At 37.6% G+C, this 26,484-nt stretch overlaps 4 protein-coding genes across 8 annotated transcripts; 1 reads left to right on the top strand and 3 right to left on the bottom strand.

The window, feature by feature from the left end:
* Positions 1 to 1,452: 1,452 nt before the first annotated feature.
* Positions 1,453 to 5,129, top strand: LOC141622917 (transcription initiation factor IIA large subunit-like). Its single transcript, XM_074438944.1, has 11 exons — positions 1,453 to 1,704; positions 1,961 to 2,131; positions 2,341 to 2,508; positions 2,775 to 2,832; positions 2,964 to 3,019; positions 3,178 to 3,303; positions 3,497 to 3,649; positions 4,101 to 4,161; positions 4,253 to 4,413; positions 4,521 to 4,604; positions 4,901 to 5,129. Exons 1-11 carry the CDS (start codon positions 1,459 to 1,461, stop codon positions 4,922 to 4,924), a joined length of 1,308 nt encoding a protein of 435 aa, XP_074295045.1. The 5' UTR covers positions 1,453 to 1,458; the 3' UTR covers positions 4,925 to 5,129.
* Positions 5,130 to 6,504: 1,375 nt separating this feature from the next.
* Positions 6,505 to 9,070, bottom strand: LOC141622916 (L-type lectin-domain containing receptor kinase IV.2-like). The gene has a single exon (XM_074438943.1). It carries the CDS (start codon positions 8,776 to 8,778, stop codon positions 6,790 to 6,792), a length of 1,989 nt encoding a protein of 662 aa, XP_074295044.1. The 5' UTR covers positions 8,779 to 9,070; the 3' UTR covers positions 6,505 to 6,789.
* An 870-nt stretch (positions 9,071 to 9,940) lies between these two features.
* On the bottom strand, positions 9,941 to 16,242 carry LOC141622915 (uncharacterized). 3 transcript variants are annotated; one of them, XM_074438941.1, is made up of 6 exons: positions 14,366 to 16,242; positions 13,816 to 13,894; positions 13,130 to 13,372; positions 11,972 to 12,540; positions 11,219 to 11,555; positions 9,941 to 10,328 (listed from the first exon to the last, which is right to left on the bottom strand). In XM_074438941.1, exons 1-6 carry the CDS (start codon positions 14,423 to 14,425, stop codon positions 10,288 to 10,290), a joined length of 1,329 nt encoding a protein of 442 aa, XP_074295042.1. In that variant the 5' UTR covers positions 14,426 to 16,242; the 3' UTR covers positions 9,941 to 10,287. The 3 variants fall into 3 exon arrangements, 2 of the variants coding, with proteins under 2 accessions (XP_074295042.1, XP_074295043.1); XM_074438942.1 differs by lacking the exon at positions 14,366 to 16,242 and adding an exon at positions 13,990 to 14,348; XR_012533140.1 differs by lacking the exons at positions 9,941 to 10,328; positions 11,219 to 11,555; positions 11,972 to 12,540; positions 13,816 to 13,894 and having other exon boundaries at positions 13,283 to 13,372.
* Positions 16,243 to 17,820: 1,578 nt separating this feature from the next.
* LOC141622911 (alpha-glucan phosphorylase 2, cytosolic) lies at positions 17,821 to 26,216 on the bottom strand. 3 transcript variants are annotated; one of them, XM_074438936.1, is made up of 17 exons: positions 25,938 to 26,216; positions 24,553 to 24,791; positions 23,989 to 24,168; positions 23,230 to 23,406; positions 23,021 to 23,106; positions 22,710 to 22,899; positions 22,535 to 22,627; positions 21,614 to 21,798; positions 21,410 to 21,527; positions 21,191 to 21,319; positions 20,868 to 21,086; positions 20,550 to 20,753; positions 20,092 to 20,250; positions 19,316 to 19,579; positions 18,708 to 18,898; positions 18,395 to 18,545; positions 17,821 to 18,135 (listed from the first exon to the last, which is right to left on the bottom strand). In XM_074438936.1, the coding sequence occupies exons 2-16, from the start codon at positions 24,763 to 24,765 to the stop codon at positions 18,419 to 18,421; spliced, it is 2,535 nt and encodes an 844-aa protein (XP_074295037.1). In that variant the 5' UTR covers positions 24,766 to 24,791; positions 25,938 to 26,216; the 3' UTR covers positions 17,821 to 18,135; positions 18,395 to 18,418. The 3 variants fall into 3 exon arrangements, with proteins under 3 accessions (XP_074295037.1, XP_074295039.1, XP_074295038.1); XM_074438938.1 differs by lacking the exon at positions 25,938 to 26,216 and adding an exon at positions 24,999 to 25,017; XM_074438937.1 differs by lacking the exon at positions 25,938 to 26,216 and adding an exon at positions 24,879 to 24,961.
* Between the last annotated feature and the right edge of the window lie 268 nt (positions 26,217 to 26,484).

Genomic DNA, 26,484 nt, shown 5'->3' with positions numbered 1-26,484 from the left:
ACGTAACAACGGGAGTGGTGAAATTATCAATATTAATGTACAAGTAGTGAAAGTAACAATAATTAGGTAACAATAATTACGGCGGGAGTAGTGAAAGTAAAAGTAATAATACTGAATGTAATAAAATTAACAATACTAAGAACAAAAAAGAGTATATATGAAAAATTAACTAAACAATCGATTTAAGTAAAATATTAATAGCGGGAATAGTGAATTTATCTCATAATTTATTTCATTGTAATTTTAAGATATACTTCGTATCATAGAAAAATATATTAATAATAAATTTATGAGTTGTGCAACTTTAAAGTACTTTTAGTTATTGAAAATATATTTTAATGCTAAAGAGAGGTAACCCGGGCGAAGCCGGGCACCCATACTAGTGTAATATTATATGGATGTACGTATGTTAGAATATTCTAGAGTTATTGTATTAAGGAAACTCTACCCTATTATTTGTGTATATATATACCCCTCATAATGGAATAAGAAGATAGTTCTGTCTCTCTTTTCTTCTCTCTACATTCTCTCTACTATTCTCTCTTTTCTTTATTTCACAACAATAGCCGTAATTTTCAAAATTTCTTTTCTACTATAGATCTTTTTATTAATATTACATCGCGTCACTCTCTTCGAGTGTTAGGTTCAAAGGTGTCGCGCCAAGCGAATGGCTTGTTCGTGGGGAAAAGAACCACCATCTCGCTCTTTCCTTCCTTCTGTGCTATACTTAAAGTAGCGGTGTTGATATTTGTTATTTTTCTTCCTTTAAAATTTCACCTAGTATTAAAGTTGCTATTTAAAATAACGGCGACCTCAAATCTAAAAAGAAAAAGCAAACAACTTTGATAACTTGCATGGAACTATTTGTGAGAATTAGTTTTAAACGAACTTCCTTTATTATATCTCGCTACATAAATTTTCTAATCGAAAATTCTTACATCCACCGATACTTGGGAAGGGTCAACCTATTAAATTGTCTTCAGTATCCCGAAAGAGATTACCCCAGTTGTCGGTAGGGGATACTCCTGATCAACACAACAAAAAACTAATGTGTACAATGACATCATAAACCCATGTAACTAGAGAACTTTTCTTTCAATATTTCTATCACATTTTTAAAACGTATACAATCAAATAAATCAGCGTCAATAAAACAAAAATAAATTTGAAAAATAATACTTCCTCCTATTCTAAATAACAGTCCCATTGTCCATTTCCGTCTATTTACAATAATGTTCCATTGTCCATTTTTGGTAAGTGTTGTGTGGTCCAAATTCAGTTCCATTTTCGTCTATTCACATAACTGTCCCATTATCCGTTTTGTGTGGTCTAAACTCACTTTCTTAATTTTGTGCCATATTCACAATGGGACATTTATCTAGAATAGGAGGGGTATTACCGAAAGTTGAAATCTTAAAAGTGAAGGAAGACACGTGGAAAAATACGGAGTATAAACGGATGCAAACCTATTTATATTCCCCTCTTTATTCATCTCTCTCTCACTTTTCAATTCCGCATCAACACTTTATCTCTCCACCGCACAGCACCGTACACGTCGGAGTGACGTCGCTTTCCGGCGGAATGACGACATCTACTACCAGTGCAGTTTACATTCACGTCATCGAAGACGTCATCGAGAAGGTCCGCGAAGAGTTCGTCTCCGATACCGGTCCCGGTGAAAAAGTCCTCCATGAACTCCAATCTGTACGACGTCGTTTTGTTTCCATAATTCAGTTGGTTAATAGTTTTAATTTAACTTCATTTAATTTAATTTATGCTATGCAATCTGTGTTAATTAATTAGGGTTTTCGGTACTTAAAAGGTTAGGGTTTTGATCAATTAATGGTGAAATTGATGTGATTTCGGTAATGTTTTGGTAATTAGGGTTAGGGTTAGGGTTTATGATTATGATTTAGGTAATTTGGGGGTGAAATTGATGTTAACTTGGTGGATTTGACAGTTATGGGAGCTGAAAATGATGAATGCAGGAGCAGTGTTGCCTCGACATGAGAGACCGATGGTTCAAAAGCCGCCTGTGGTGCCGGGAGTAACTCCGGTGCATGATTTGAATGTTCCGTATGAAGGGACTGAGGAGTATGAAACTCCTACTGCTGAGATGCTTTTTCCTCCAGTGAGTGTTTCAAGCTATGTTAAGACTGAATTACACTTCTTGAGTATTTTTTTTCGATATTTATTATGTATATTTGATTGATTGGTTCGGAACTTGGAATTCTTTTAGATTTGATGTGTTAATGACTTAGTTGTTGCCTTGTTGCACTCTTTTTTGTTAGTATTTTGGGCACGAAGTATTGAATTGATGAGCTTGGTTTGTTATTGTAGACGCCTCTGCAGACCCCGATCCAGACTCCTTTACCCGGAACAGCGGACAGTTCAATGTACAACATTCCTACTGGGCTTTCAGATTATCCAACCCCGAACTCGAATGAAGTCAGTGGTACTCCTAATGTTGATATTAAACCAGAAGCTGGAAGGCCTAGTCTTTATATGGTACTCTTAACTTATAGTTTCTTGCACTTCGGTTGATGGTTGTGTTCATCGTTATGAATTCGTGATCATCTTTTGAATCTGCCGTTTGGGGGATTGAAAACCTTACTACATAGGAAACGTTTCCAAGGAAAACACCCTTCCTCCTTTCCCCCTTCACCTCCCCTTCCCTCCGCGCCCCTTCCCTTTCCTCCTAAGTCCTAATATCCTAGCCAAATAATGCTTTGGTTTGATGTAAGATTTTGCTGAACCTTTCTTTTCCTTGCCAGCCACCACCTTCTCCCTGGATTAATCAGAGGTCTTCTGTTGGTGTCGATGTTAATGTGGGTGAGTTGACGATGAAGAATATCTTTTCAATCCGCTTCTATCCTTATGTCATCTTTCTCTTCCTTTGTTTGGTTATACACCCTTACTAAAATAGCGTACTGTTTCCTTTTTTTTCTTCTTTTTTGGGATAGCTTATGTGGAAAATAGGGAAGAGGGAGACAGAAGATCAGCACAGCAAGGAACTCAGGTATTTTTAAATTTGACGACTATAGTCAAAAACTTTTGAAAGAAACATAATTCTTGTTTCAGGTCTCAGACTATTGCAGTTATGTTTGGTATGAATAACTTATGGATTGCCTTGTAGCGTCTTTTGTTCCTACTTCTAATTTTGTGAGAATTATCCAGGACTTCTTAACTGGACCTTCTGGGAAAAGAAAACGTGACGATGGTCAGCCACAGTATCAGGCGGGTGGATATATACCACAGCAAGATGGAGCTGGAGATGCTGCTCCTGAAATTTTTGAGCTAGAGGTAATGGTCTTATTCACAAGTATAAGTTGGGAAGAACAAAATTTTTGCTCTTGCTTGGAATAAGTCGAAATCTAATTCACAAAACCAAGGCCATTTCTAGAAATAACTTTTGTTTTACTTGAAGATTTGAATTCGTTAGAGGATTCAATACGTCAATGCTTTTCACTGTGACGTACCGGTAACTATGTTTCAGATTGTCCAAAGCAAGACATCTGGAAGAAAAGGGATAGCGAACTTCATAAATGGAAAGGTCACATGTGGCATACAGAAGGGATCTTCTTCTAAGATTCCGCAATTAGATGGGCCAACTCCTGATCCTTATGATGACATTCTCTCTACTCCCAATGTAAGTTAATAGCTCGTAGTTGTTAGCTACTTGTTTTTTTGTTGACAGCTCGCATCTTTGAACATAGTTTTAGTAGTCTTTTATTATGTGCATACTGCTTACTGCATACTCGCAAAAGATTGTTTAGTACGTCTCATTTTCAATTTATCTAATGGTGCTTATATAGTGAGATTTATTTAATGGTGCTTAACTGCTTATATAGTGAGGGCAATTTCTTTTGGAATGGTCATGAATGAATACTTGTCTGCTAGGTTCATTCTGTCCCCCAAAATGGCATGAAATGTATCTTTTAGGATAGATTTTGTCAAGTGGTCAACAGTCAAGGGTAATGTTTGGTTATGGCAGGGCAATAGAGGCAACAAAACGATGAATTTACATATATATTTGTTTCGCGCTCTCAGTTGGACAAAATCAAATATTAGATTTCAGTGATTTGTGTTTCATGGTGCAGATCTACAATTACCAGGGGGCGGTCAATGAAGATTACAATGTGGCGAACACTCCAGCTCCTGGTATGTTGGAGTAATTTTTTACTTCAATGATATCGATTTAACTTGCACGGGTCTGAATCTCATGTTAGCAGCACATTTCAAATTTGCTCAGACATGCAAGCTGGTACCCCTGTCCCCTTGGCTCAAAATGATGTTGGCAATGATGATGATGACGAGCCACCCTTGAATGAAAATGATGATGATGACCTGGATGAAGTCGACGGAGGAGAAGAGCTCAACACAACACATTTGGTTTTGGCGCAGTTTGACAAGGTAAGCAAATGCCTACCTACTCAGTTGCTCAGTAGCGTTCTGGTAGTGTGGGGTCATTTAAGTATTGTTAACTGTTCGGTATCTATTTTATCAATTCTATTTGTCAGGTGACACGTACCAAAAGCCGATGGAAGTGCACCCTCAAGGATGGCATCATGCACATAAACCAGAAGGACATTTTGTTTAACAAGGTGATCAGTTGAATCTTATTCATTCCCGCCTCAAGCGGAATTAGGAGAGAAAAGAGGAAATTGTGTGTTATTGTATTTCTACCCAAGATTCGTTTATGGTGTGTTTGCGTTCTAAAAAATTTCATTGGAAGCTTCCACAGAATTCGTTTACATATTAACACGAGTGGAAGAAAAAAAAAGTAAAGAAAGGCACTTATAACATGAATAAAGCTATTATCTTGGTTTTACAATAAGGTCTCAGAGAATAATTTTGATCTGTTTCTTTTTCTTTATCTCTGCGATGTTTTATTGGGCAGGCATCAGGAGAATTTGACTTCTAACCCCGAGAGTCATCTTCCAGAAAGTTTATGCTGACCGAAGGAAGTATCCCGAGTTGCTTTGGACATCTATTGTTCTTATTTCATTAGGTAGATATGTCAGGGCCATCAACATAATTCACATATGCTGTCATTATTAGTCTGTAAAATCGAGAATTTACCAGATAATCACATTTTTGCAGCTCTTTGTTGTCGATTTTTAGCATCATATTCATGTCTGTGAAGGAGTGTTTAGGTTAAACTTGACCACTTTTCATATCAATTTATGAGGTCAGGAGTCTCCTATGCAGGTAATGTGCTGTTTGTCTTTGACTCTCTGTAGATATCATATGGAACTGTCATTAAGCATATGATGTTTTCCCAAGTACTATTCTTTGTTCAATCTTCATAATGTGAATCAACAATCGACTCCCTGCGTTCCACTCATTTGCTTATCTTTAATTAAAACATCCCTTACAAAGAATAAAAAAGTTAGACAAATGATTGGGGCGGTGGAGTAAGAATCAACGAAATATATGAAGATTATTTCAAGTTCGAGCTTCATCCCACTTTTCGGAGATTGTAGTTTTCATTCCTAGAATTCATACGCGAGTCTTATGTAAACTCGCTTTTACCCATGGATCAAACGATTTTAGTTTTAAATTAATGACAACAAATTGATTACTTTTGTTGTAAGCAAGTCACTTTAAAATCTTTTGGCAGCTTAAATGTAATAAAGCGAAATTTAATTCAAATTCCAAGTGAAGTATTATCAAGTCCATATATTAATCTATGTTAACATCACCGTTTTTTTAATGTGGTTTGTGCTTTGCTATGATTAATAAATAAAAAACTCGAGGTATTTACAGTAAAAAGTTAGAGAAACTAAGGTCATTACAAGCGAAATTTGTAAATTCCCGATTACTCCCTCCAATTTCATTTATTGTTCCCCTTTCTTTTTGATATAAGAAATAAGGGAATCAATTTAGACCACACAATACACAGGACCCCACATCAAATTGATTTTGGACCACACATACTTGTCCAAAAAAGGAAAGAGGGAACAATAAGGAAAATGGTGAAAAGGGAAAGAGGAACAATAAATGAAATTGGAGGGAGTATAATTTTTTCTCTAGCATACACGTTGCCTTTTGTATCGAAGTAATGTTTGGAAATGAGCATTCGATTCTCTTTCAAACACGCTTGTATAAATAACCGAACTAAGTTGAAACATAAACATATGGAGGAGACAAATATAGGTATAATAAAATTCAATTTGCCATTCTCTTGCGTTGAAATTTGTACTAAATGAAAACAGATAAACAATTGTTCAATAAAATGGGATTATAATTGAAAACGTTACATAAATGAGCAGGATGACTACTTTGACCCGACAACTGTAATGGGACACCTATGATAGTATGATTTGTCACAAAATATCAATTTATGAAGCATCACAAGCTTGTAACGGAAAAATGTGACTATTTTATAATAATTGTTATCATTATTTGATAAATAAAAAATTGAGGATAATTACTTTTTTTTTTTTTTTAATCATATATAGTCACAAATCTTGCATCGCAATAGAGACCAACAGTTTCCTATGAGCACAGAACATGCCAAATCAGAATAAACATTCGCTGATACTCAGTCAGCTCTCACGGTTCTTCGAATGCACGCTCAAGGAATCGAGGCAAATTCGAGAAGTCTAACTTTGGGTTCGGGATGAAAGAACCACAGAGAAAACGTTCCATTAAGACAGAAGAACATTAATAAAGCACAATCGATTTTGAAACCCTGCAAAATCATAGCATAAAAACTTTGCTGGTGAATCAGAGTATCAACTGCTCCGAATTAAGTACTAATCCAAGACGATGCATACAACTAGTCTATCGGCCGACTATCAGTATGGAATCAGTGCTGTAAGTTGTTGAAATGGCTTTAGATGGTGAAGCAAACAGAGGGAAGGTTTCATTTCCACGGTTCGAATAAACAGGTCTGGCATCATAAGGAAGTGTCCCAAGCAGATTAGTATCCCCATCCAAAATTTGCATAACCTGTCTCATACTCGGCCTGGCTTCGGGCCTTGGATGAGCACAAACCATGCCTAACTTTAGTACTAGCTCGATTTCTTCGACAATCTGCCCTTCTAATCTAGGGTCAATTACCTCACTAATCGCTCCTCTCTTCCAACAATCATACACCCAATCAACCAGATACTTGTGCCCGTCGCCTTGAGGGGTAGTAGGGCTCCTTGCACTAGCTACTTCAAGGATGAACATCCCAAAAGAGAAAACATCGGTCTTAGTAGTCGCCTTCCCCTTTCTACTAAGCTCGGGAGCAAGATACCCGACTGTCCCAACAACATGGGTGGTTTGAGGGTTTGTACCATGGTCGTACAACCGAGCTAGGCCAAAGTCACCTAGTCGCGCATTCATGCTTAAGTCTAATAAAACATTACTAGACTTAACATCGCGATGAATTACTACTTGCTCCCACTCTTCATGGAGGTATACTAGTGCCGAAGCTACACCCCTTATAATCTTAACCCTCTCGAGCCACGAGAGATTCACTTTTCCCTCGTTGTATAGATATTTGTCGAGACTACCATTTGGCATATAATCATAGACTAAGATTAACTCCCCTTGCCTCCGGCAATATCCTAGGAGTTGTACCAAGTTCCGGTGCCTTAACCTCCCCAAACACCCAATTTCCGCCACAAATTCCCTCATCCCTTGACTCGAACCATGAGACACTTTCTTAATCGCAACTTCGGTTTTGGAAGAAGGTAAAGTCCCTTTATAGACCTTCCCAAATCCTCCATATCCTAAAAGCTCCTTCTCTTTGAAACCTTTGGTTGCTTTGTAGAGATCCTTGTATGAAACTCTTTGAACGCGATATTCCTTCTCCCAATCATCAAAGATTTCCTCATATTTCTTCCTCCATCTCATGTAAAACACCAAACCCACCATTACTAGCACAATTGACACAATAATTAACAAAATTTTCGAGCCTAGGCTTAGTCGCCTTCGCTTACCAAAACGAGGAAGCGAAGGAAGTTTTGACAAAACTAGGCTCGGAGCTTGGCCTACTCCACCTTGTCTAAAGCTCCAACCAAGCACATAATGGCTACTAGCTACTGAACCAGTAGACGAAGCCAAACCAACATACATAGAATCTAAGGCTACTTTGGAAAGATCAATCCGAGATGATAATAGGTTCTTACTAGGCCTAGGGAGACCTAAAGGAGCCATAGCTACCTTAACCTCCATATCTCTATGGTCATAATCAATCCAAATTTGAATCGGCTTAGCACCAATAAGATTTAAGGTTTTATTAATACCTTCAGAGTCGGAGAAATACCCTGCTGAAGCTGACGCATTTGATATGAGGTTGTCGACATCAATCCCGACATGATTGCTGTCAATGTCTCCAAATTCAAAATCCTGGATAGTATCCAACTCAACTGCAAACAAGTGATTCGACGAGTTCCCAATCGTCGATGCGTTAAACAACCCAAAATACTTTCCTGGTGTACCCAGGTGAAAATCCATGGACGGAGAAATGAAAAAGACGATCCCATGGCCGCTTATCACTTGAATTTCAGGAAACATGGCGAAAGCAAAGGTGGTTGAGAAGGAAAAAGATGATGGCGATTTGAAGCTGAGACGGGATGGAAAGAAAGCATGAGCTGTTAGCTGTTTTGAGGTATTGGTAAGCTGTAATAAGCCATTCTGGTGTATTGTGGCCCCGCCGTCAAGCCGAAGCTTGGCTTGCTGGAAGCCATTGAAGGTGAAGTGCTGTAAGTTCTGAGCAAAGGATGTGGATAGAAATGTGCATAAATAAAGCGATATAATAAGGTGGGTGTTAGTGGCCATGGTTGAATAAATGAGAGAAACATGTACACCCTGATATATATGTGGACTGACTGAGAAATGAGATGAATAAAAATAAAAAATAAATAGCAGGTGTTTGTGGAAGTTTTCAGCTTTTGAAAAGGTATACTCCCTCTCGTTTATTTCTTCCACTTCTATTTTGCACAAGAAATAAGGAAATGATTTTAGGCCACACAAAACACTCTATCCCACATACAAATGAATTTGTACCACACAAACCTTTCCAAGAAAAGAAAGAAGGAAGAAAATCCGACTACCATGAAAAAGGAATGAGAGAAGAAATGAGCGACTAGAAGAGAGTATAACAGACGGGTAAAGACCTCTAATAAAATGGGTAGGGGGGACAAGGTGGGGCACCCCCATGTGCTTCCCACTTTATGTCAAATGGGTATTTTGTGAGGCAAATGGTATCCGTCTATATGTATAGACGGATAGTGTCCGTCTATAATGAGAATTTGTGATAACATTATCACATGATATGCTGTTGAATTTTCTTCTGTAAGACTTTAGAGGTAGCAAATCAGTCAACAAAGTGGAAAAGAAAAATCAACAACTAAAGACAACGTTTTTTCTGGTTTTTATTTTTATTTTATTTTTATAAGGAAAAAATGTAGGTCAATCACTCAATCCCCTAGAATAGGATCAACTTTTTTCATCATTTCGGATGATCGAGGAGAATTAAAGCCAATGACTTTCAATCCATTTCGAAGACCACGAATGCCCCAAATTGCCATAAAGTCGGCTTTCTCAACAAGAGTGAAAGCCAATTGTATTTCTTTTCTTATTAAGTGTTCTTTCCTACAAAGTTTGATTGAATTAAAAAAGGAAATAATAAATCCCTGGAAGTCAATTTCCAACAACCCATGACTATGAGCCTCAACTTGCATTTAAAGAGGAAGAATGATAAAATAATAAAACTTTTATAAATAGAAGAACGCAAATTCTACTTTACTACAATCACTAACACCGTGCGACGACACAAGAAATGACTATTTGATGATAAAATAGTAATCACTTTTTATTACTATACAATGACCAGTTTTTAAAAGCGGTCACTTTTTAACATAAAAAATGATCACTATTTTTTATAAAATGATGATTTTTTGTGAAATTATACTATACAACTGTCGTACCCTCGAATTGCTGGAAGAAGAAATGAATAGTACTCGTATATAACCAATAAAACCTTACAAGTATATAACCCATGTAGGGACTAGGGAGTATCTCGCACAAAACGAGCTAACTACGTTACCTACTCGTCTGTAATGAAAAGATCACGAAAACAACATAAGTTCAAGTTGAACAATCAGCTATAATCACCACTTAATGAACAAAGTAAAAGCGCATATGCGAAAGATAGTAACCATAGGATTTACTGGGAACATGAGAACTTACAGCATCAAACAGTACTTGTACTCTACTGCTCCTGCCTTGAAACACATCCAAAGATTATCCGACATAATAGTAGAGATCACTGAAAGTTCCGGACTTTCAGTTAGCTTGCAGAACCCTCCCTTGATTTTCCTCCTCAACTGCAATGTTAAAATATGAATGAGATAAAAGCATCCAGAGTTTTATTTGAAAATTCTACTTATGGTAATGCACATTATTTCATTATCTTTGATAAATACTTTGATTTAGGCCCTAAAAGGGGCTATCATGGTTTTGCGTATCGGCCATGATACTGAAACGTGACAGATATCAAGGTTTTGAAGTTTTGTGTGGCAGGATATGTAGCGATATTGGTCTCTATCATAGTGAAACAGTTGAATTAGGTCGTGACGGCCGATTTCAAGATCAAGTCTGAATTAGGTGAGATATTGGTCGCATTCAAAACTCGTCATGAGTGACACTAGGACATCTCAGCAAAATATATGTTTATGTTCATAAAAATAGCCGAGTCCCTCACTTGGACATAGGTCACGGGTCACGGGTTCAAATCCTGGCAACCTCAAAACTCCTCAAAAACTCGAAGTGGAAACCCAGCAGCACATGGTACGGGGGAGCCGGTGCACAACTAACTACTCTTCAAGCCCGACGGGCATTTGAGTGAGGGAGCGTAATAGGAATATTTATAATAGTTGAGCCTCAACCATCACCTTAAGGTTTTGGTTGAGTTGGTTCATCTATCAATAACAATGTCCTAGTGTCATATCCATGACGAGTTTTGACTGTTGGACACAGATACGTGATGGAATAAGAAGAGCTGGAGTAACTTAGGTTATCACAGTTATTTACCACACTATTTCAAAAAGACAGTTTTGAGTGTCGAATACGGGTACGCTAACATAGGTAATAGGTTATTTCATTATCACAAGTATCTCCAACACTATTTCATAAATTTAATTTTAGCAGCATGAACTGGTAAAAGCTACCGACTGTCTGATTAGTCAGTATGAGGGAACTAAGAGAAAATTGATACCTTCATGAGCATTGATGGAAAGTGGAATGTTCAAGGAAGAATCAGAAGTCTTCAGTGATGAAGAGGTAGACGGCTCCTCGCTCTGAAGCAACAGAGTCACAGCAGTTTTCATTTTCTCGACAACACCCTTTTCAGTTGGACTCCTCCTTGGACTAATCACCTCGGAAATGACTTGAGATAGCGCCCTCTCATCTTCCCCAGGTTCCAGCTTGCATTTAAGGTACTCTGTCATTGAAACCCCTTTGTCCCATTTCCGTGCTTCTCCAGTGCTTTTAGGACTTGATATGGACAATCCTTGGATCTTGGAAGTAGCTTCTGACATTTCTTCACTTATTGCCTTCATTTTTGCACAAATTTTTTGTAAGACGGTTATATTATAACTTATTGTAAGACCACTTTACTCAAAGTTTGAAGTGACACATATATCTCACCAGTGAGTCACTGACCATCTCGCGACTTTTAGTGACTTTTACACTGAAATGATCTCAAGCTAACTTGTAGACCGTCTTACAAGAGACTTACCGTCCCTTTTGTTGGAGATTTCTTCTCTAATTCTTCCATGGTTACCAATACCATAACACTGGGTTACCCGGATTCGCTTAATTGCCTAACGAATCATGATTCGATTCGCATGAATTAAGAAATTCGAATTACATAGAATTATGGTGTTTGGTTATAATTTTATTGAATTATGCTCTATTTTGAGCAAATCGTGTATCCGTATTATGAATTCAAATTGGTCGTATTACAAACCTCGTTAGTCTGGCCGCCCTCAGTTAAAGGTGTCTTCTTGGGATTGTGAGCTGGCTTTTCCGTCTCCTGATCAGCCAGCCTTAAACTATGAGGTGAACTATCTCTCTCCTTGTTGTCATCTGCGGTCTTACTGTCGCTAGAATGCCCCACTTTGTCCCCAGAAACTTTGGTTCCATGTAATACAGGTTCCACTGTCATTTCAGAAAACAGAAGCTTATCTTTCTGCTTATCATCACTCTTTTTCATGATCAGAGCTTCAGATATGATTTCACTTGGACTTGGACTAGGAACTTTTTCTCTATCAAGATTGCGAAAGCTTTTGACTTGACGAGTCTCATCTACTGTCAACTTAGGGATGGAAGAAGTCCCTGCTTCACGGTTGGAGTGGCTTTTAACCAGAGGACGTCCAATGTTGGTTTGCCTTCTTGGAGAAATCGGGTCTAGGTTACCAGGATGAAGGTTGGTAATGTTGCTGGTATTATGATTATCATGGAACATTATTGGGTTAGATACTGGATTATGCCTTTCATTGTCTTTGGAACTCTTGCCTGCATGCTGCGGTTGATGCACTGAAACATTAAAGTGCACTTCCATTAAGTTTGTCTGTGTTACATGCCTAGAACATTTCCCAAACTGTCTCAAGAAATTAGACCGACGTGTTCTGTACAACATTACCCTAATGCCTAAAAAGCTCCTATATATGGCAAGATAAGAAGTCTAATGTACTTTATCCCTGAGATGAAAACACATATACCCTTCCCGAATGACTCAAAACATTGATAGAATAGTATATCCAAAAAAACTTCAGAGGACCCGGCGAGAGGCTGCACAAAACTAAACTCAAAAAATATACCCTTAAATAGAAAGCTTTCAAAGAATGATCCATGTTTCTACAGGACTTACAAATATCGTCTTATGTGAGATCCTTGCATCATGGACATTATGTAGTTCACAGAAAGATACAACCTACAAGCTAGAGTTGGAGGTAAAGTTACGTCATAAGCAATTTGAAACCGACCCACAAAAATACACGAGATACATAGCAATACAAACAAGCCATACATAAGCATTTCTTAAACTTGGATTTCTCCTTCAGCAAAGAGTTTCAGATTAATCAGAAAAGCCACAGAAAGCATTAAAATGATTAAGCTAAATTACGTGGATTTCCATGAGGTTCAGTATCGTCATCAACTTCATAATCTTCCAAGGCAACACCCCATGAAGGTGTGTGATTGGCATCACGTCCATGTTTCTTTCTCGCAATAAAATGTCGCCATTTTTTGGCGCTATCCTTCACTCTAGCAAGAATAGATAGTTTCTTGCCATGGTGCAAGTGGTCCTCTTCATGGTCATGTATCCTTCCTAATCCTGACGAGTCATTCCACGCTGTTGGGTTGTCAGCTGTATCAAACATGTAACTAGAATTTAAGAGAGGTCCAAAATAAGAAGTGAAAATACCTTTACACATAACCAACTTAAAAGAAAAAATACATAAAGAAATAATAATAAGATTAAAATGAATAGTTCCGTTTCAATTGGATTTGTTGTTCCGATGATACCAACTCCGACCATCATTTTGTCACAATGTACACAGGCTACAAATATTTTAAAAGGTGTTGATATGAATATAGTTGATCTGTTACACCAAACTCAGACAAATTTCACATTTGAATTGTACATATATTTTGGAAAATTAATAGTCGATATTGAAATCGCTTGACCACCAAAACTCAACAAGCACATTATAGAGGTAAACACAATTTGCAACATGAATCAACATAAAGAAGAATAAGCAAATCACTCATTGTCAAAAGTCATAACACACAGCAAACAGTAATAATTACTATGAAAAAAAGGTTCCGCAGTTTTGGCTGCTCCTCTCTTTCGTGGCACGCCATCCAATGCCATGTTCGGAGTAGTAACCTATGAAAATTTTTATATCCTTGGGTTAATATGTTAGTATTCAAGAGTTACATTAATGAATTGCTAGATGTTCTTACAGGGACAGTAAATCAGACCCAAGTGAGTTTTAGAAACATAAGGCAGAAAATGTGGAAGCATTCTGTTTTCATCTGCCAGATGGAAGGCCAAGAATGATAAATATCAGATAACCATACTTTTAATAATCATCTTCCTTAACATCAGCATTAAGAAGTGGAAGAAAAACTTCTTTCTTTTTGTTCCCAGTCTCTTTATTTTCCCTTTGTACTATTTTTAGCATTCCCTTTAACTAACAAAATACCTTGTGGATCATACTCATACTTAAAAACCGACTATCTCGTAGAGACGATCTCATTTTAATATAATGTCGGACACTGAGACCAACACATTTAGATATAAACCCTACCCATATAATATACCCATTAATCCACCAATAAACAACGAAAAAACTACCTCAGTCTTACTGTAGAGGCCGTTAGTTTGATGGGCAGTCCAAGTGGCTAGCCCTTTCATCAACCATATCTTTACCCCTGAATACACTGTTTGGTATAGACTGAAGTCATGGATCAGTTCTCAAACCAGGAGTCCAAGGATCGCGCAACTACGAACGTGTTTTGTTCCTCCTTCATTATTTCTCACCAATTCTTTCACTCAACCCAACTATATCCAGCCCTTTTTCCTGCTGTCCTGTGATCCATGAGCTTCCATACCCCTTCTGCTTCAGCCCAACACCCTCGTATGGCCAATGAATTTGATAGAAGAACACAAGTTGCAAAATCATTGGGGTATTGCTCCAAAAGCCTTTGTGACGCCCATTCTCCAACTTCAAGGTTTCCATACAATTTACAAGCACTGAGAAGAGATTTGTAGATTGAAGGTCTTGGCACAAACGGCATACTTCTGACGAAGGCTTCGGCCTCGTATATATACCCAGCTCGACCAAACATGTCAATCATAGAAGTATAGAGATCCATACTAATGGGATTACCAGAGAATTCCATGATATCATGTCGTGTTCTTTCATCGTAAAGAACAGATTTTTAGCATCATTGATTAGACCGCATCTTCCATACATGGAAACAAGCCCATTTTGAACATGTAGATTGATCCTGGAACCAATCTTAAAAGCAAGAGCATGGAGTTGCTTGCCAAATTCAAGGCGTGAAACCATTCCTATCGTTCTCAAAATGCTCGTCAGTGTCATGAAATTACAGGCTACACCAGAGCGTATCATACTTCGGAAACATTCAAAAGTCTTCTCATTGTGTTCTAGATGTGAGAAACCGGCAATAATGGCATTCCATGAAACTTGATCCCGTTTCTTAATACATGAGCAAAGTCTCTCAAAGTCGTCCAGTCTACATTTACACTCTGCATATACACTCACAAGACTAATTTGAATATACTCGCAGAACTCTAAACCCTCGCATATAATGTGACCGTGAATCTGCTTACAATGATCAAGATGAACTTTCCCAGAAAATGAGCTTAATAAATTGTTGAAAGTCACAAGATTGGGCCTTTCACCCAAACGCTCCATCTCCCTAAACATATTCATCGCTTCATAAGGTAATCCATTTCGTGGATAGGCAGCAATCATGGTGGTCCATGTAACACCATTCCTCTCCTGCATTCCGTCAAAAACCCGCCTCGCCTCTTCCAAACCCCAGCATTTCGTATACATATCAATCAGACCAGTAGCCACCACCAGATTCGACGAGACCCCATTCTTCAAACATAACCCATGAAGCTGAACACCAACCGCACCACCATCATCCAACCGCGTGCACCCGACCAAAGCAAACGAAACACTAAACGCAGTGATCGAAACCCCTTCTCTTAGCATACCCACAAACAACTCAATCCCACGTTCCGCCATCTCAGCCATCAAACACCCAGAAATCAATGAGTTCCAAGTCACAACATTTCTTTCAAGCATTTCATCAAACACCTGATGTGCACACCCGATAAGTCCACATTTCCCATATAGATCAACAAGGGCACTGCAAACATAAACATTCGACAATAACCCCACTTTAACCACAGTGGAATGAAGCCCAAAACTCGTATCGAAAAGCCGGGATTTTGAGCATAAAGATATGATTTTGTTGATAATATGAGGTGATCTATCATATTGTATCTCACTTAAGAGGTCTAAAACAAGAATTTTAGGGTCGTAGCATACGTTAGAAAAACCGTTATTATTATAAGCATTTAAAAGAGGATTAGAGGTTGAATATTTACAAGAGAAGGTTAAACCGCGGGATAATTTGCAAACCGTTGAATTTAAAAGTTCTGACAGTGATCGAAGTGATAACGAAGTGGTCATAGTTGTCCGTTGACTATTTTTCTGGTCCAGAATAGTAAGTCATGAGGTACTGTTCAAGCCCAATTTTAAGAGTAATATGGGCCTGCAAGAGGATTTTGATGCCGTATCGGTATCGCCAATCTGTTAGTTTTGTGTATGATCGTTGCATGGATTTAATACGCCTTTTATAGCAGAATTGAATAAAGATGAAAATGAGATAAGGTTGTGAGATGTCTTGATTTAAGATGGAACAAGATCGTCTAAAGAAAGTTATAATCGGTAATTGCTACTCGTATTATTAAATGAGGGAACATCTTACTCAGAGGGTATGAGTAAGACTATCATACTTTTGTATGCACTGAAGTAAAATGAATGCAATTGAGCTGAATGAAGTTAAATTAAGAGTTAATTTGAGTAGAGTCTTGCCGAATTTAATGAAATGAACTAAACTTAACGAAGCTTAGCTTAACTGAAATGAGCTGAAATTTAGCCGGAAAGAATAATATGGGCCTGCAAGAGGATTTTGATGGCCGATCTGTTAGTTTTGTGTATGATGGTTGTATGGATTTAATATGTCTCTCATAGCCGAATTGAATAAAGATGAAAATGAGATAAGGTTGTAAGATGTCTTGATTTAAGATGGAACAAGATCGTCTAAAGAAAGTTATAATCGGTAATTGCTACTCATATTATTAAATGAGGGAACATCTTACTCAGAGGGTCTGACTAAGACTATCATACTTTTGTATGCACTGAAATAAAATGAATACAATTGAGCTGAATGAAGTTAAACTAAGAGTTAATTTGAGTAGAGTCTTGCCGAATTGAATAAAATGAACTAAACTTAACTTAACGAAGCTTAGGGCATTAGCAATAGAGGTTTGTCAACGGGTTTGTGCGATGACATGTCCTCTATTTTTCAGGTTTGTCAACAAACCTTCTATTGCTAGGCATGGGTGTTGAGGTTTGTTGTTGGGAATGGTTACTAGGTAGTATACGGGTTTGTAGAAAGAGAGTGTGAGAGGAGGAATAATATGTGTGGGCCACCTTATGAACCTTGAAAAGGTTTATCTATTGTTGACAAGAGGTTTGTTGTAGAAAGGTTTGTATTTTTGATGATTTATCACTTGACAAACCTCAAAATGGGTTCATCTATTGCTAATGCCCTTAGCTGAACTGAAATGAGCTAAAATTTAGCCGGAAAGAATAAAGCAGTCTTTTTTAAATCTTTATGGTAAATTTCCAAGTACAAATGTTATTTTCCTTTTGGGAACGGGTGATTAATGATACATAGCCAATTTTTGTTAGGTTTGATCATGATAGGGGGGGGACCGAAAAACAATGACTCCTGGAGGCGACCCAATATCGGTTTTACTCTTGATCGTGAAACTAGTAGTTGCGTCATGATCTCAATTGGAAGTTGTAATGGTATAAATCTTTTAATACAAAATAGAAAGTAGAACCACCAAGTTAATCAGTTGCAGGAATCAACTGTCAATTAGTTGAGACTGCTTGACCTACTCGGCTACTCGTACCATGGTTCAAATTCCGCAAGCACAAAACAATCAGTTGAATGAATAAGAGCCAAGACACAACACAATTTACCACTGCCTTATAAAGCTAGGTGCTTTATGTGTTGCAAACCCATTAGCAACCAATATTACCATCCTTACAACTTATTTATTACCGAGTATATAAGAAAAGAAGAATTAACAGAATATCAGAGTAGGAAAACGAACTTATATAAGTACCCCCATCGATAGATATATGGTCTTGCCTTTGATAATGACTAGCCATATCGTCTAATTTTTCGTGTGAGTACTATAACTGAGGTTCTTCTACAACCCCTTAGGCATACTTGCACAGTTGTATCTCCGCTGCAGGTTAGCAGCTTACATCTCCAACAATGTCATACCTACAATGAGATGTAATATCTCAATCAGTACATCTCCTGGAAGGCGGTTTCCCAGCACCGTAAAAAACCACCCATTAAATGATATAAATTGTAGTCACCATTACTAAATATACTCCGATGAAAAAATATACTCCTATAGTTTTATAATAAAGCTATAAGGCGGCTTTACCAAAGAATTTGTGTATCTCAGTAAATATTGGCAGTTTTATTTTATGTGAAGATGACAAGCTAAGTATGTAAGAAGACCAAGAGGACTTACATGAACGAAGTTATACTTCATCCCTTATGGTACAGGGCATTGTTCTATGTTCCAGATCTCCTTTGCATATTGAGCAATCGTCCTGTCGCTGCTGAATTTGCCACTCCCAGCAGTGCTTAGTATAGACATCTTGAGCCACTTCTTTTTATCCCTGCAAACCAATCTAATATATTAGCAAATCTGTTCGCAGGCAGATCGGACTTGAGAGTTTCAAGATGCACCCTACAAGTGGTGTCGTAAATGAGGGGAAAATGGCGATTCAGTGTCTCAAAATTGTAACTAAATAGTAAATACAGTGGTTAATGAATCTTACTTGTACGCTTCATCAACTTTAGCCTGCATATCAATGTAACTTGGAAAATCATGACCAACCAGGAAATAATCCCCACGGCCATAGCCAGAATTGCCTTCAAGAGAGTCCAGAAGAGGTTCATAATCATAGCTTCCAAATGCTCCAGATCTTATGAATTGTTTAGCCTCCTCATAACGTGGATCCGGTTTAAACTGCACCGTCAATATCAAATTTACATTTAGTGAAAAAAAGAGTCGGGTCAAGTATTTTGAATTAACATATGAACAAAATATAAGTGGGACTGACTCAAAAAAAAAAAATGTAAAAGTGCAGGAAACTCTATGATCAGACTAATGAGCAATGTGTGTTTTTATTTTCATGCACTCATTTCCGAAGAATGAATGTCCGATGTCTCGCACTGATGTTATAACCAAAGCTCAAAGATAAACCCAGCCAAAAACTCTTCCGGAAGTGAGTTTTATTCAAGTCATACTCTATGGTAGAACTGCACTCCTATACAGAATTTTTTTGCAACCGGCATTTACAGGGTATTTGGATAAATAACATGCAATTATACAACAATGCTTATGCAATTTTGTCAAGTAAAGGTGTTAAACATGAGACTATACCAGTCCATTCTCTCTATCCTTGCGGAGTTGTGGTACTTGATCTGCGGTGGCACCAAACAGGAAGAAATTATCCTCCCCGATTTCCTCCCTGATTTCAACATTAGCCCCATCCAGTGTTCCTATTATAAGGCATCCATTAAGGGCAAACTTCATGTTACTAGTTCCACTGGCTTCCATGCCAGCAGTGCTGATATGCTGTGATAACTCACTTCCGGGAATAAGCATCTCGGCCACAGAGACATTGTAGTTTGGAACAAATACAACCTGAATGGTTCCCAAAATAAGAATAAAAGTGAAATCACTGAGAGAGCACTGAAACGTAGAAAAACGTAGAAAAGCATTTAGAACTCAAGAATCAAAATCCTACTTTTCCTGAATTATTACTTGTCTTGCATTTTCATTATCCTAAGCTTGACTATAACGCGATAAGAACAAGGGGAGGGGTCCACCTTAAAGATCTTAATTCCAATGGAACACATTTAAACACCTCTCTGAATTAATTTTGGCTCTACTTATACAATAGTTCTTTTACATTTTCAAGTAGCTACTTGTCTTCCAAAAAGCATGAAAGGCGAAACTAATTTGATTTGCATATACTACTTCAAGCATTTTATTAAACATAATCCATGTTAAAATGATCAATAATTCCTAAATGTTATGCAATCAATGTTAATTTAAGAAAGAATGTACTACAAAGAATTCATGCTATAGAACATGATACAAATTGAGATCCTTTACATGATTTTCCAAAGCGGTAAAAGATTGAATGTTAATACCTTGAGATAATTGTTGACTTCCGGATCAGTGTTAACAACAGACCCAACATCATTAACCAATTTCACAATTCTTTTGGCATTTGTATATGTCGCAAAAGCCTTTCCACCGATCATGATAGTCCTAGGTGTTGTTTTACTCCTCTCCTCTGGCTTCATCTCCTGTTAAAGCAATTTTATGTCATAGCACGCTAGAGCATATGCTTAACTCTGATAATAGTTACTTGGTTAGTTCAAACTTTCAAGTGTAACTGGCAAATGGTAAGTTTTTGAGTGAAGCGTGGTAAACATTGTCCCGGCTACATTAACTCTCTATGTGAAAGAAAAAGATTGGGGTTTGATTGTTCATCGTTGATATGATATGATATGATATGAACCATTTTTAGATTAGAAAAAGGTGTTGAAGACTTAATTACAAGAATTAAACTTTTTACTGTCTAAGAAAGAAGAAGACTCCATACCTTCAATTTCTTGTACCGGTAAACTGCACCCAGAATGTTTAGAAGCTGCCTTTTGTATTCATGAATTCTCTTGACTTGTATGTCGAAAAGGCTATTAGGATCAATGCTTACGCCTGTCACTTGAAGTATGTATTGCGCTAAACGCTGTTTGTTCGCCATTTTAGCAGAACTCCACTCTGCTTGGAGGTCTTCATCATCAGCAAACTATTAACCAATATAAGTACTTTTAGGGTAAAAATTTTTATGCAGTTAAGGTTGGTATAAGCAACACAATTTAGCTATTATTAAACAAAACAAAAACAGTTTAGCTGTGCTTACTTTGCGTAAATTAACCAGCAGATCAAGATTGGTAATCCACTCATCTGTTTTCAGCCATTTTGTGATAATGTCACTGAGCTCTGGACTGCAAAACTTGAGCCAGCGGCGAGGAGTAATACCATTGGTCTTGTTCTGAAACTTGGTGGGCCATATAGAGACATAATCAGCAAACAACTCCGCCTTTAAGATGTCACTGTGTAGCTGAGCGACACCATTTACCTGCAGAGATTGGACGTAAACAGTAGAAAGATTAAAAATCATAAAAATATAGTGGAAACCTTTTCCCCTTGATGTTTGTTATATTTGCATAAAACAAAGCTCACCGTGTGAGCAGACACCACACATAAATTTGCCATGCGTACTACAGGCTTCTGGGGATTATCATCCAAGATACACAAAGAATTGACTTTGTCTTCTAGATCAGGTCGTGTTGAACGTATCATCTCCACAAACTGCAAAGAAAAAATAGAGTTCAATATATTGCAGACCTTTTCCACAAAATTGCAAAAACATGAATAAATTTCAGCTATAAGCAGACCTACCCGCTTGTCAATTTCGGCTATAATTTCCATATGACGCGGGAGAAGCTTCCACATTACAGATTGAGACCACTTCTCCAAAGCTTCAGGCAGAACAGTGTGGTTTGTGTATGCAATTGCCCTGTTTTTAGTCACACACTTGTCAGTTGTCATCATGGAACACTTAATTTAGATATAGGGAAATCAACCCGAGTAAGCTACACCTACCTGGTTGTTACACCCCAAGCTTCATCCCAGCCAAGACTCTCATCATCCATGAGCAAACGCATAAGTTCTGGAATCGCGAGAGTGGGGTGAGTATCATTAAGTTGAACAGCTACTTTGCTAGGAAATTCAGACCATGACCTTGGTCCTTCTCCATCTTTCCTCTCTTTGAATCTGCTAATGATATCCTGCAATACGTGAAGCAAGCTTGTTAGACTGACAACATGACAAACAATCTATATGTACTCTCCATCTCATGCGTGGTGACGATGGTGTAGAAATTAACAAGAACAGTTCATAAGTATGACTTTTTATTAGTAATTTAGTCCATTGTTTATTATTTCTTACATAAGACCTCCTAACTCATGCACATGAACCACAAGAAGAGACGGCATCAGAGACTAAGAGTGACAGTGCAGCATCTCTATACTCTGCTAATGTTCCTCAAACTCGGATAGAAGTGTCCAATTAGGGTGTGTGTTGTCCAACTAGAGCAAACTAGGCTATTTAATAAAAAGTTCCGTGTTCTTGGCTCAAAATGAAGTGCCCAAATGTTATTATACCTATCTCAATGTTTACTGTTGTGTGTCGCACTGTCGCACATGGGTATGCAAAGTAATATGAATAGTTGGAGTGACCTAGATAAAGTGATATCAAACAAAGTTTCAGATAAAAACCCTGCTTTCAGTTCATAGCTTTCGAAATATACTCTTCCTTGAAAATGTATGACAGTACGAACTCTATTTATTCTGGAACGTAACAGAGTAACGGATAATTACCCAAATTTACAAAGTCCAATGATTTTTGTTTATAAATATTTCCACTCCATGTCGTTCCCCTAAGGTTACAATTATCTATGGTGGTGACAAATCAAAGGCAGTAACACATTAGCATGAACAAATCAACGAGGAAAGAAGGGGTAACCTGTAGTGAAGCACTGCATAAAAAGAATTGCTGCTTGAGACGCAACAGCTTTCCACCTTCTGTAGCATCTCCTGGATACAAAACGGCACAGATCTGGAAGTAGACAAAAAAGAAATATTAAAGAAACATGTAGATCAGTCCAACTATCTCAAAGTAAGTAAATCTTGATGCTCACTTGCTGAGCTCTGGAATGGAGTTGCAGAGAAGATTCATATTGCCCATCGTTAAACTGGAAAAGATCAAAGTCCGCAGCAGAAGCTTTTGCTTCCCAAAGGCGAAGACTTATAGTGTTCTTGGTCTTGTATCCTGGGATAGGGACATCATAGGCCAGAGCTTGAAAAACCTCGCCATCTACCCATTTCCGCCTGAGATACACATAAAAAAATGCTCAAGCTGTAGAGGGATATGTAGGTCACATTTAAGTATCAAAGCACTCCATTTGCTGATGATGTGATAGACTAGTAAATCTTTATAAGGAATACTTACGATCCATCAGGATTGACCTCAACATGACCGAAAAATCTCACAGGATATACAACATCATGCCTGACAATTTCCCAAGGACTGAACTTCTGTGGAATTTCAAAAGATTCTATGTAAGTCTAACGGAAGAAATGTGAAAATATGTAAGTAATAGGGCTCCTTAAAATAGTTCCATATTAATTAATATGCAGGAAGGCAAAATTAGCTAATACCTCAAGCCAATCTTCAGCAAGTTCTTGTTGGCCCTCTTTGGTAATTATCTGCTTGAAAAGACCATGTCTGTATCTCAAACCATATCCCCATGCTGGGAGATTCAGTGTAGCCATGGAATCCAGAAAGCACGATGCAAGCCTCCCTAAGCCACCATTTCCAAGAGCTGCATCTTTTTCCTACAACAATTGTATTGACACCAACTCAGCAATTCAGCATGTGCGGTTGACAACTACCAATTACACAAATCATCATACAACACATTAATAGACCATATTCTCCTTAGTATTATTAGGAGTAATGCCGGCACCATAACGCACACAGACAAGTAGACAACAGCTAGAAAGCGATGAGCCAAGTGTCCGAGACTTGGCATTTTACAGGTTTCAGGAGTACAACAACAATGTTACGTAGTTTCTCAAGGGCCAAGGTGAAGGGCAAGGGGGTGTGAGATATGGGCACCGTTAGCCTTACCCTTGTATTAAGAGTACACAGAGATTGTATCTTGCTTATACCCAAAAATAAAAACTACGTCAAAAATTGCACCAATGACTGTTACTACACCGTAAAAAGAAGCGCCACCAGTTCAGTGAGCCATTATTATTGAGATTATCATACTAAAGAATAACGGGTTTTAGCCCTATTGAAAACGGAAACATTTGATCACAAGTGAAATGGAAATAGAGTCTACAGAAACGAGGTAACTGCTCTTGGCAAGAATCTTTAATCATAATGAAATCTGTTAAAAAAAAAAGTCATACCTGTTCGACAATCTCCTCAAGCTGATGGCCAAGCTTATTCAACGCATCAGCATAAGCATCTTGAATGTTCAAGTTCCCAATAGCATTTGTCAGAGCTCGTCCTTGCAGATACTCCATAGACAAGTAGTATGTCTGTTTTGGATCAGTCTTGTGAAAGTGAGCATAGGTCTCGTTCCATTGCTGCAACAAAATGATTCAAATAATATACAGACAATTAGTTAGCCTATTATATGTCTTGACAATTCCCTACAGCAAAGGCTGCAAAGCCTAATAAACGCTAACCCTTCATCTTATCAAGAGAGAGTAGTGTAAAAACAAGTCAACAAATAAAGAATCAAGAAATCACAACCTATGCGATATTGAACTCGCAAAAATATTCACATCACGACATACCAATATACCATGAAATTAAGTCTTTCTAAGGACACATAAGGCAAAATATAGGCGCATAAGGCACTGTACTTCATATATGCTAGGAACAATCCTAAATGCCAACTAGTTAATATAACTTCTACCTGCTGACAATAAAAGGTAACAAGATTCCATGATTGTTGGAATCGGTACCTGAGTTAGACGATCACGAACACTCTCAGCAGTGGCATAGAACGCCTGCTCAGGCTCAAACTTCAAAGGGGAAAAATGAGGGGTGAATTTGGCATGATAGTTGATATTGGACGCTATCTCAGTTGGTTCTTCGGACAGTGGATGTGCCTCAGCTGGAATTTTTGAAGCAATTCCATGCTTCTGTACACCATTCACCGTCTTCTCAGTTCCCATTGACAGCAGTCAAAAGCTCTTTTAATCTATATATATAAACCAAAAAACACCAAACATGTTATCAAAGATCAAACAACCATTCTAACAATAATACTCAAGCAATAACAGTAAACCTTCAAAATTTCCAGTCAATTTTGCTATTTCAGCCACAAAACACTAGCATGTCAGTCTCAATGGCACACTCATAAAATAGACAAAAAATTTAAACCTCGTATTATGATATGTTTACCCACATATGAGTGTCCCAAAACGAGCGTGTTGACCACTATAACCCAAAGTCTACTTCTTTTGTACTCCAGGCATATAGGGTAGATTGTCTCTCCTGCTAGACCCGTATATAATGGAATCTCATCTTAGTCTATCAACATAAACAATATAAAGCTTTATTTTTTTAGCTTAATGACAAAAATTGGCAGCCACAAACTAAAACTTATCATACACAAATCAAAACAAAAACAATACTCCATTACTCCGTATAACTCGAGCACACACATACGGTCTTATCATAAGACGGACAGACGGTCACAAGCAAGACTTGCTGTAATTAACACAAATACTTACTTGTGATGGTCACAAGTTATGACGGCACTCACAATCGATTGCAATGCAATGTCAATCAAAAGCCCCAAAATTAAACCTCAATTCTGTCTAAAACTGATCTCAGTAACAAAAATTTACTATTTGATTGAATTTACACACTTCTTCACAAGACTCACAAGCCATGAGGGTGGTACTTAACGACCTTGTGTTCAAATCCCATCATCATCATATTCGCCCTCGTGGCTCCCATTAAACAAAAAAAAAGAAGGAAAATTCAACATTATGCAATACACACATTGCATAATAACAGAATCTCCCAATTTCAGTTAAATCAAATAGAAATCGAGGAAAGCACAAACACAATAATAAATCAAGCAGAAAAATATATGAACTTAATTATGAGCAGTAGAATTTTATGGAAGAAAATTCCTCAAAAAAAACTAAAATGAACTTTAACCACTTAACAAGCAACCATGCAGCATAATACAAAATCTTGTTTAAGCCAAGATCGTATGGACTAATAAAAAGTTTTTAAGATTAAAACGGATATATCCGTTTCATTGGAGCACAAAATCCATGAACTAAAATAAGCAGGAAATTAGTGAGAGTAACTAAAGAGAAAAGTATCATACTTTTTTGGAATATGAAATGGAAGTAGAACTGAGAGAAGATCTCCAGCACTTAATATAGTAATAATGATAATTGATAATACTATAACAGCATAAATAAAAATGGACCGTTAAAAATTATTTGCATTATAGGATTTGTGAAAAAATATAAAATTAGCAAAGATATTTAGTGATTACGACAGAAAAAGAGGAGAGTGAGAGAAAAAGAATATGCGAGATGAAAGGAAAAAAGACGAAAAATGATTGTATAAAGCATACAAATTCAATACATACTCCTACTGTTCTACGGAGCATAAGGTGTCGTTTGGTTGTCATAGCAGAATTAATCTCTCGTTAATTTCAAAAACACAAAGACTTTTGGTTGACATGTAAGAATTGAATGGACACAGAAATTTCAAACTACCCAGGGGGAGCTAGCCCAGCTAGGTAATCAAACTCCTCCACCCCTGGAGCTAGGTAATCAAACTCCTCCATTACGGAGGAGTTTGCAATTCCTAGAAAATGTAAATCATGGGATTTTGGGTAACTAAACATCTCTATTTTTTCCAAT

The sequence above is a fragment of the Silene latifolia genome, chromosome X (genome assembly GCF_048544455.1).
Source record: "Silene latifolia isolate original U9 population chromosome X, ASM4854445v1, whole genome shotgun sequence".
Taxonomy (NCBI): Eukaryota; Viridiplantae; Streptophyta; class Magnoliopsida; order Caryophyllales; family Caryophyllaceae; genus Silene; species Silene latifolia.
This window is presented reverse-complemented; position numbering and strand designations above follow the sequence as displayed.

Bases quoted from the DNA above. Each gene is read 5' to 3' on its own strand.
- LOC141622916 (XM_074438943.1), bottom strand. From the start codon at position 8,778: ATGGCCACTAACACCCACCTTATTATATCGCTTTATTTATGCACATTT.
- LOC141622915 (XM_074438941.1), bottom strand. From the start codon at position 14,425: ATGAAAGGGCTAGCCACTTGGACTGCCCATCAAACTAACGGCCTCTAC. The intron at 13,373-13,815 runs GTAATTATTACT...TGTTTGATACAG, and splicing joins TGCGGAACCTTTTTTTCATA to CTGACAACCCAACAGCGTGG. The intron at 12,541-13,129 runs GTAATTTAGCTT...TTAATGTTTCAG, and splicing joins TGAACCTCATGGAAATCCAC to TGCATCAACCGCAGCATGCA.
- LOC141622911 (XM_074438936.1), bottom strand. From the start codon at position 24,765: ATGGGAACTGAGAAGACGGTGAATGGTGTACAGAAGCATGGAATTGCT. The intron at 21,528-21,613 runs GTAGGTGTAGCT...GACTAAAAACAG, and splicing joins GCTTGGGGTGTAACAACCAG to GGCAATTGCATACACAAACC. The intron at 21,320-21,409 runs GTAGGTCTGCTT...TTTTCTTTGCAG, and splicing joins TAGCCGAAATTGACAAGCGG to TTTGTGGAGATGATACGTTC.
- LOC141622917 (XM_074438944.1), top strand. From the start codon at position 1,459: ATGCAAACCTATTTATATTCCCCTCTTTATTCATCTCTCTCTCACTTT. The intron at 1,705-1,960 runs GTACGACGTCGT...TGGATTTGACAG, and splicing joins TCCTCCATGAACTCCAATCT to TTATGGGAGCTGAAAATGAT. The intron at 3,650-4,100 runs GTAAGTTAATAG...TTCATGGTGCAG, and splicing joins ACATTCTCTCTACTCCCAAT to ATCTACAATTACCAGGGGGC.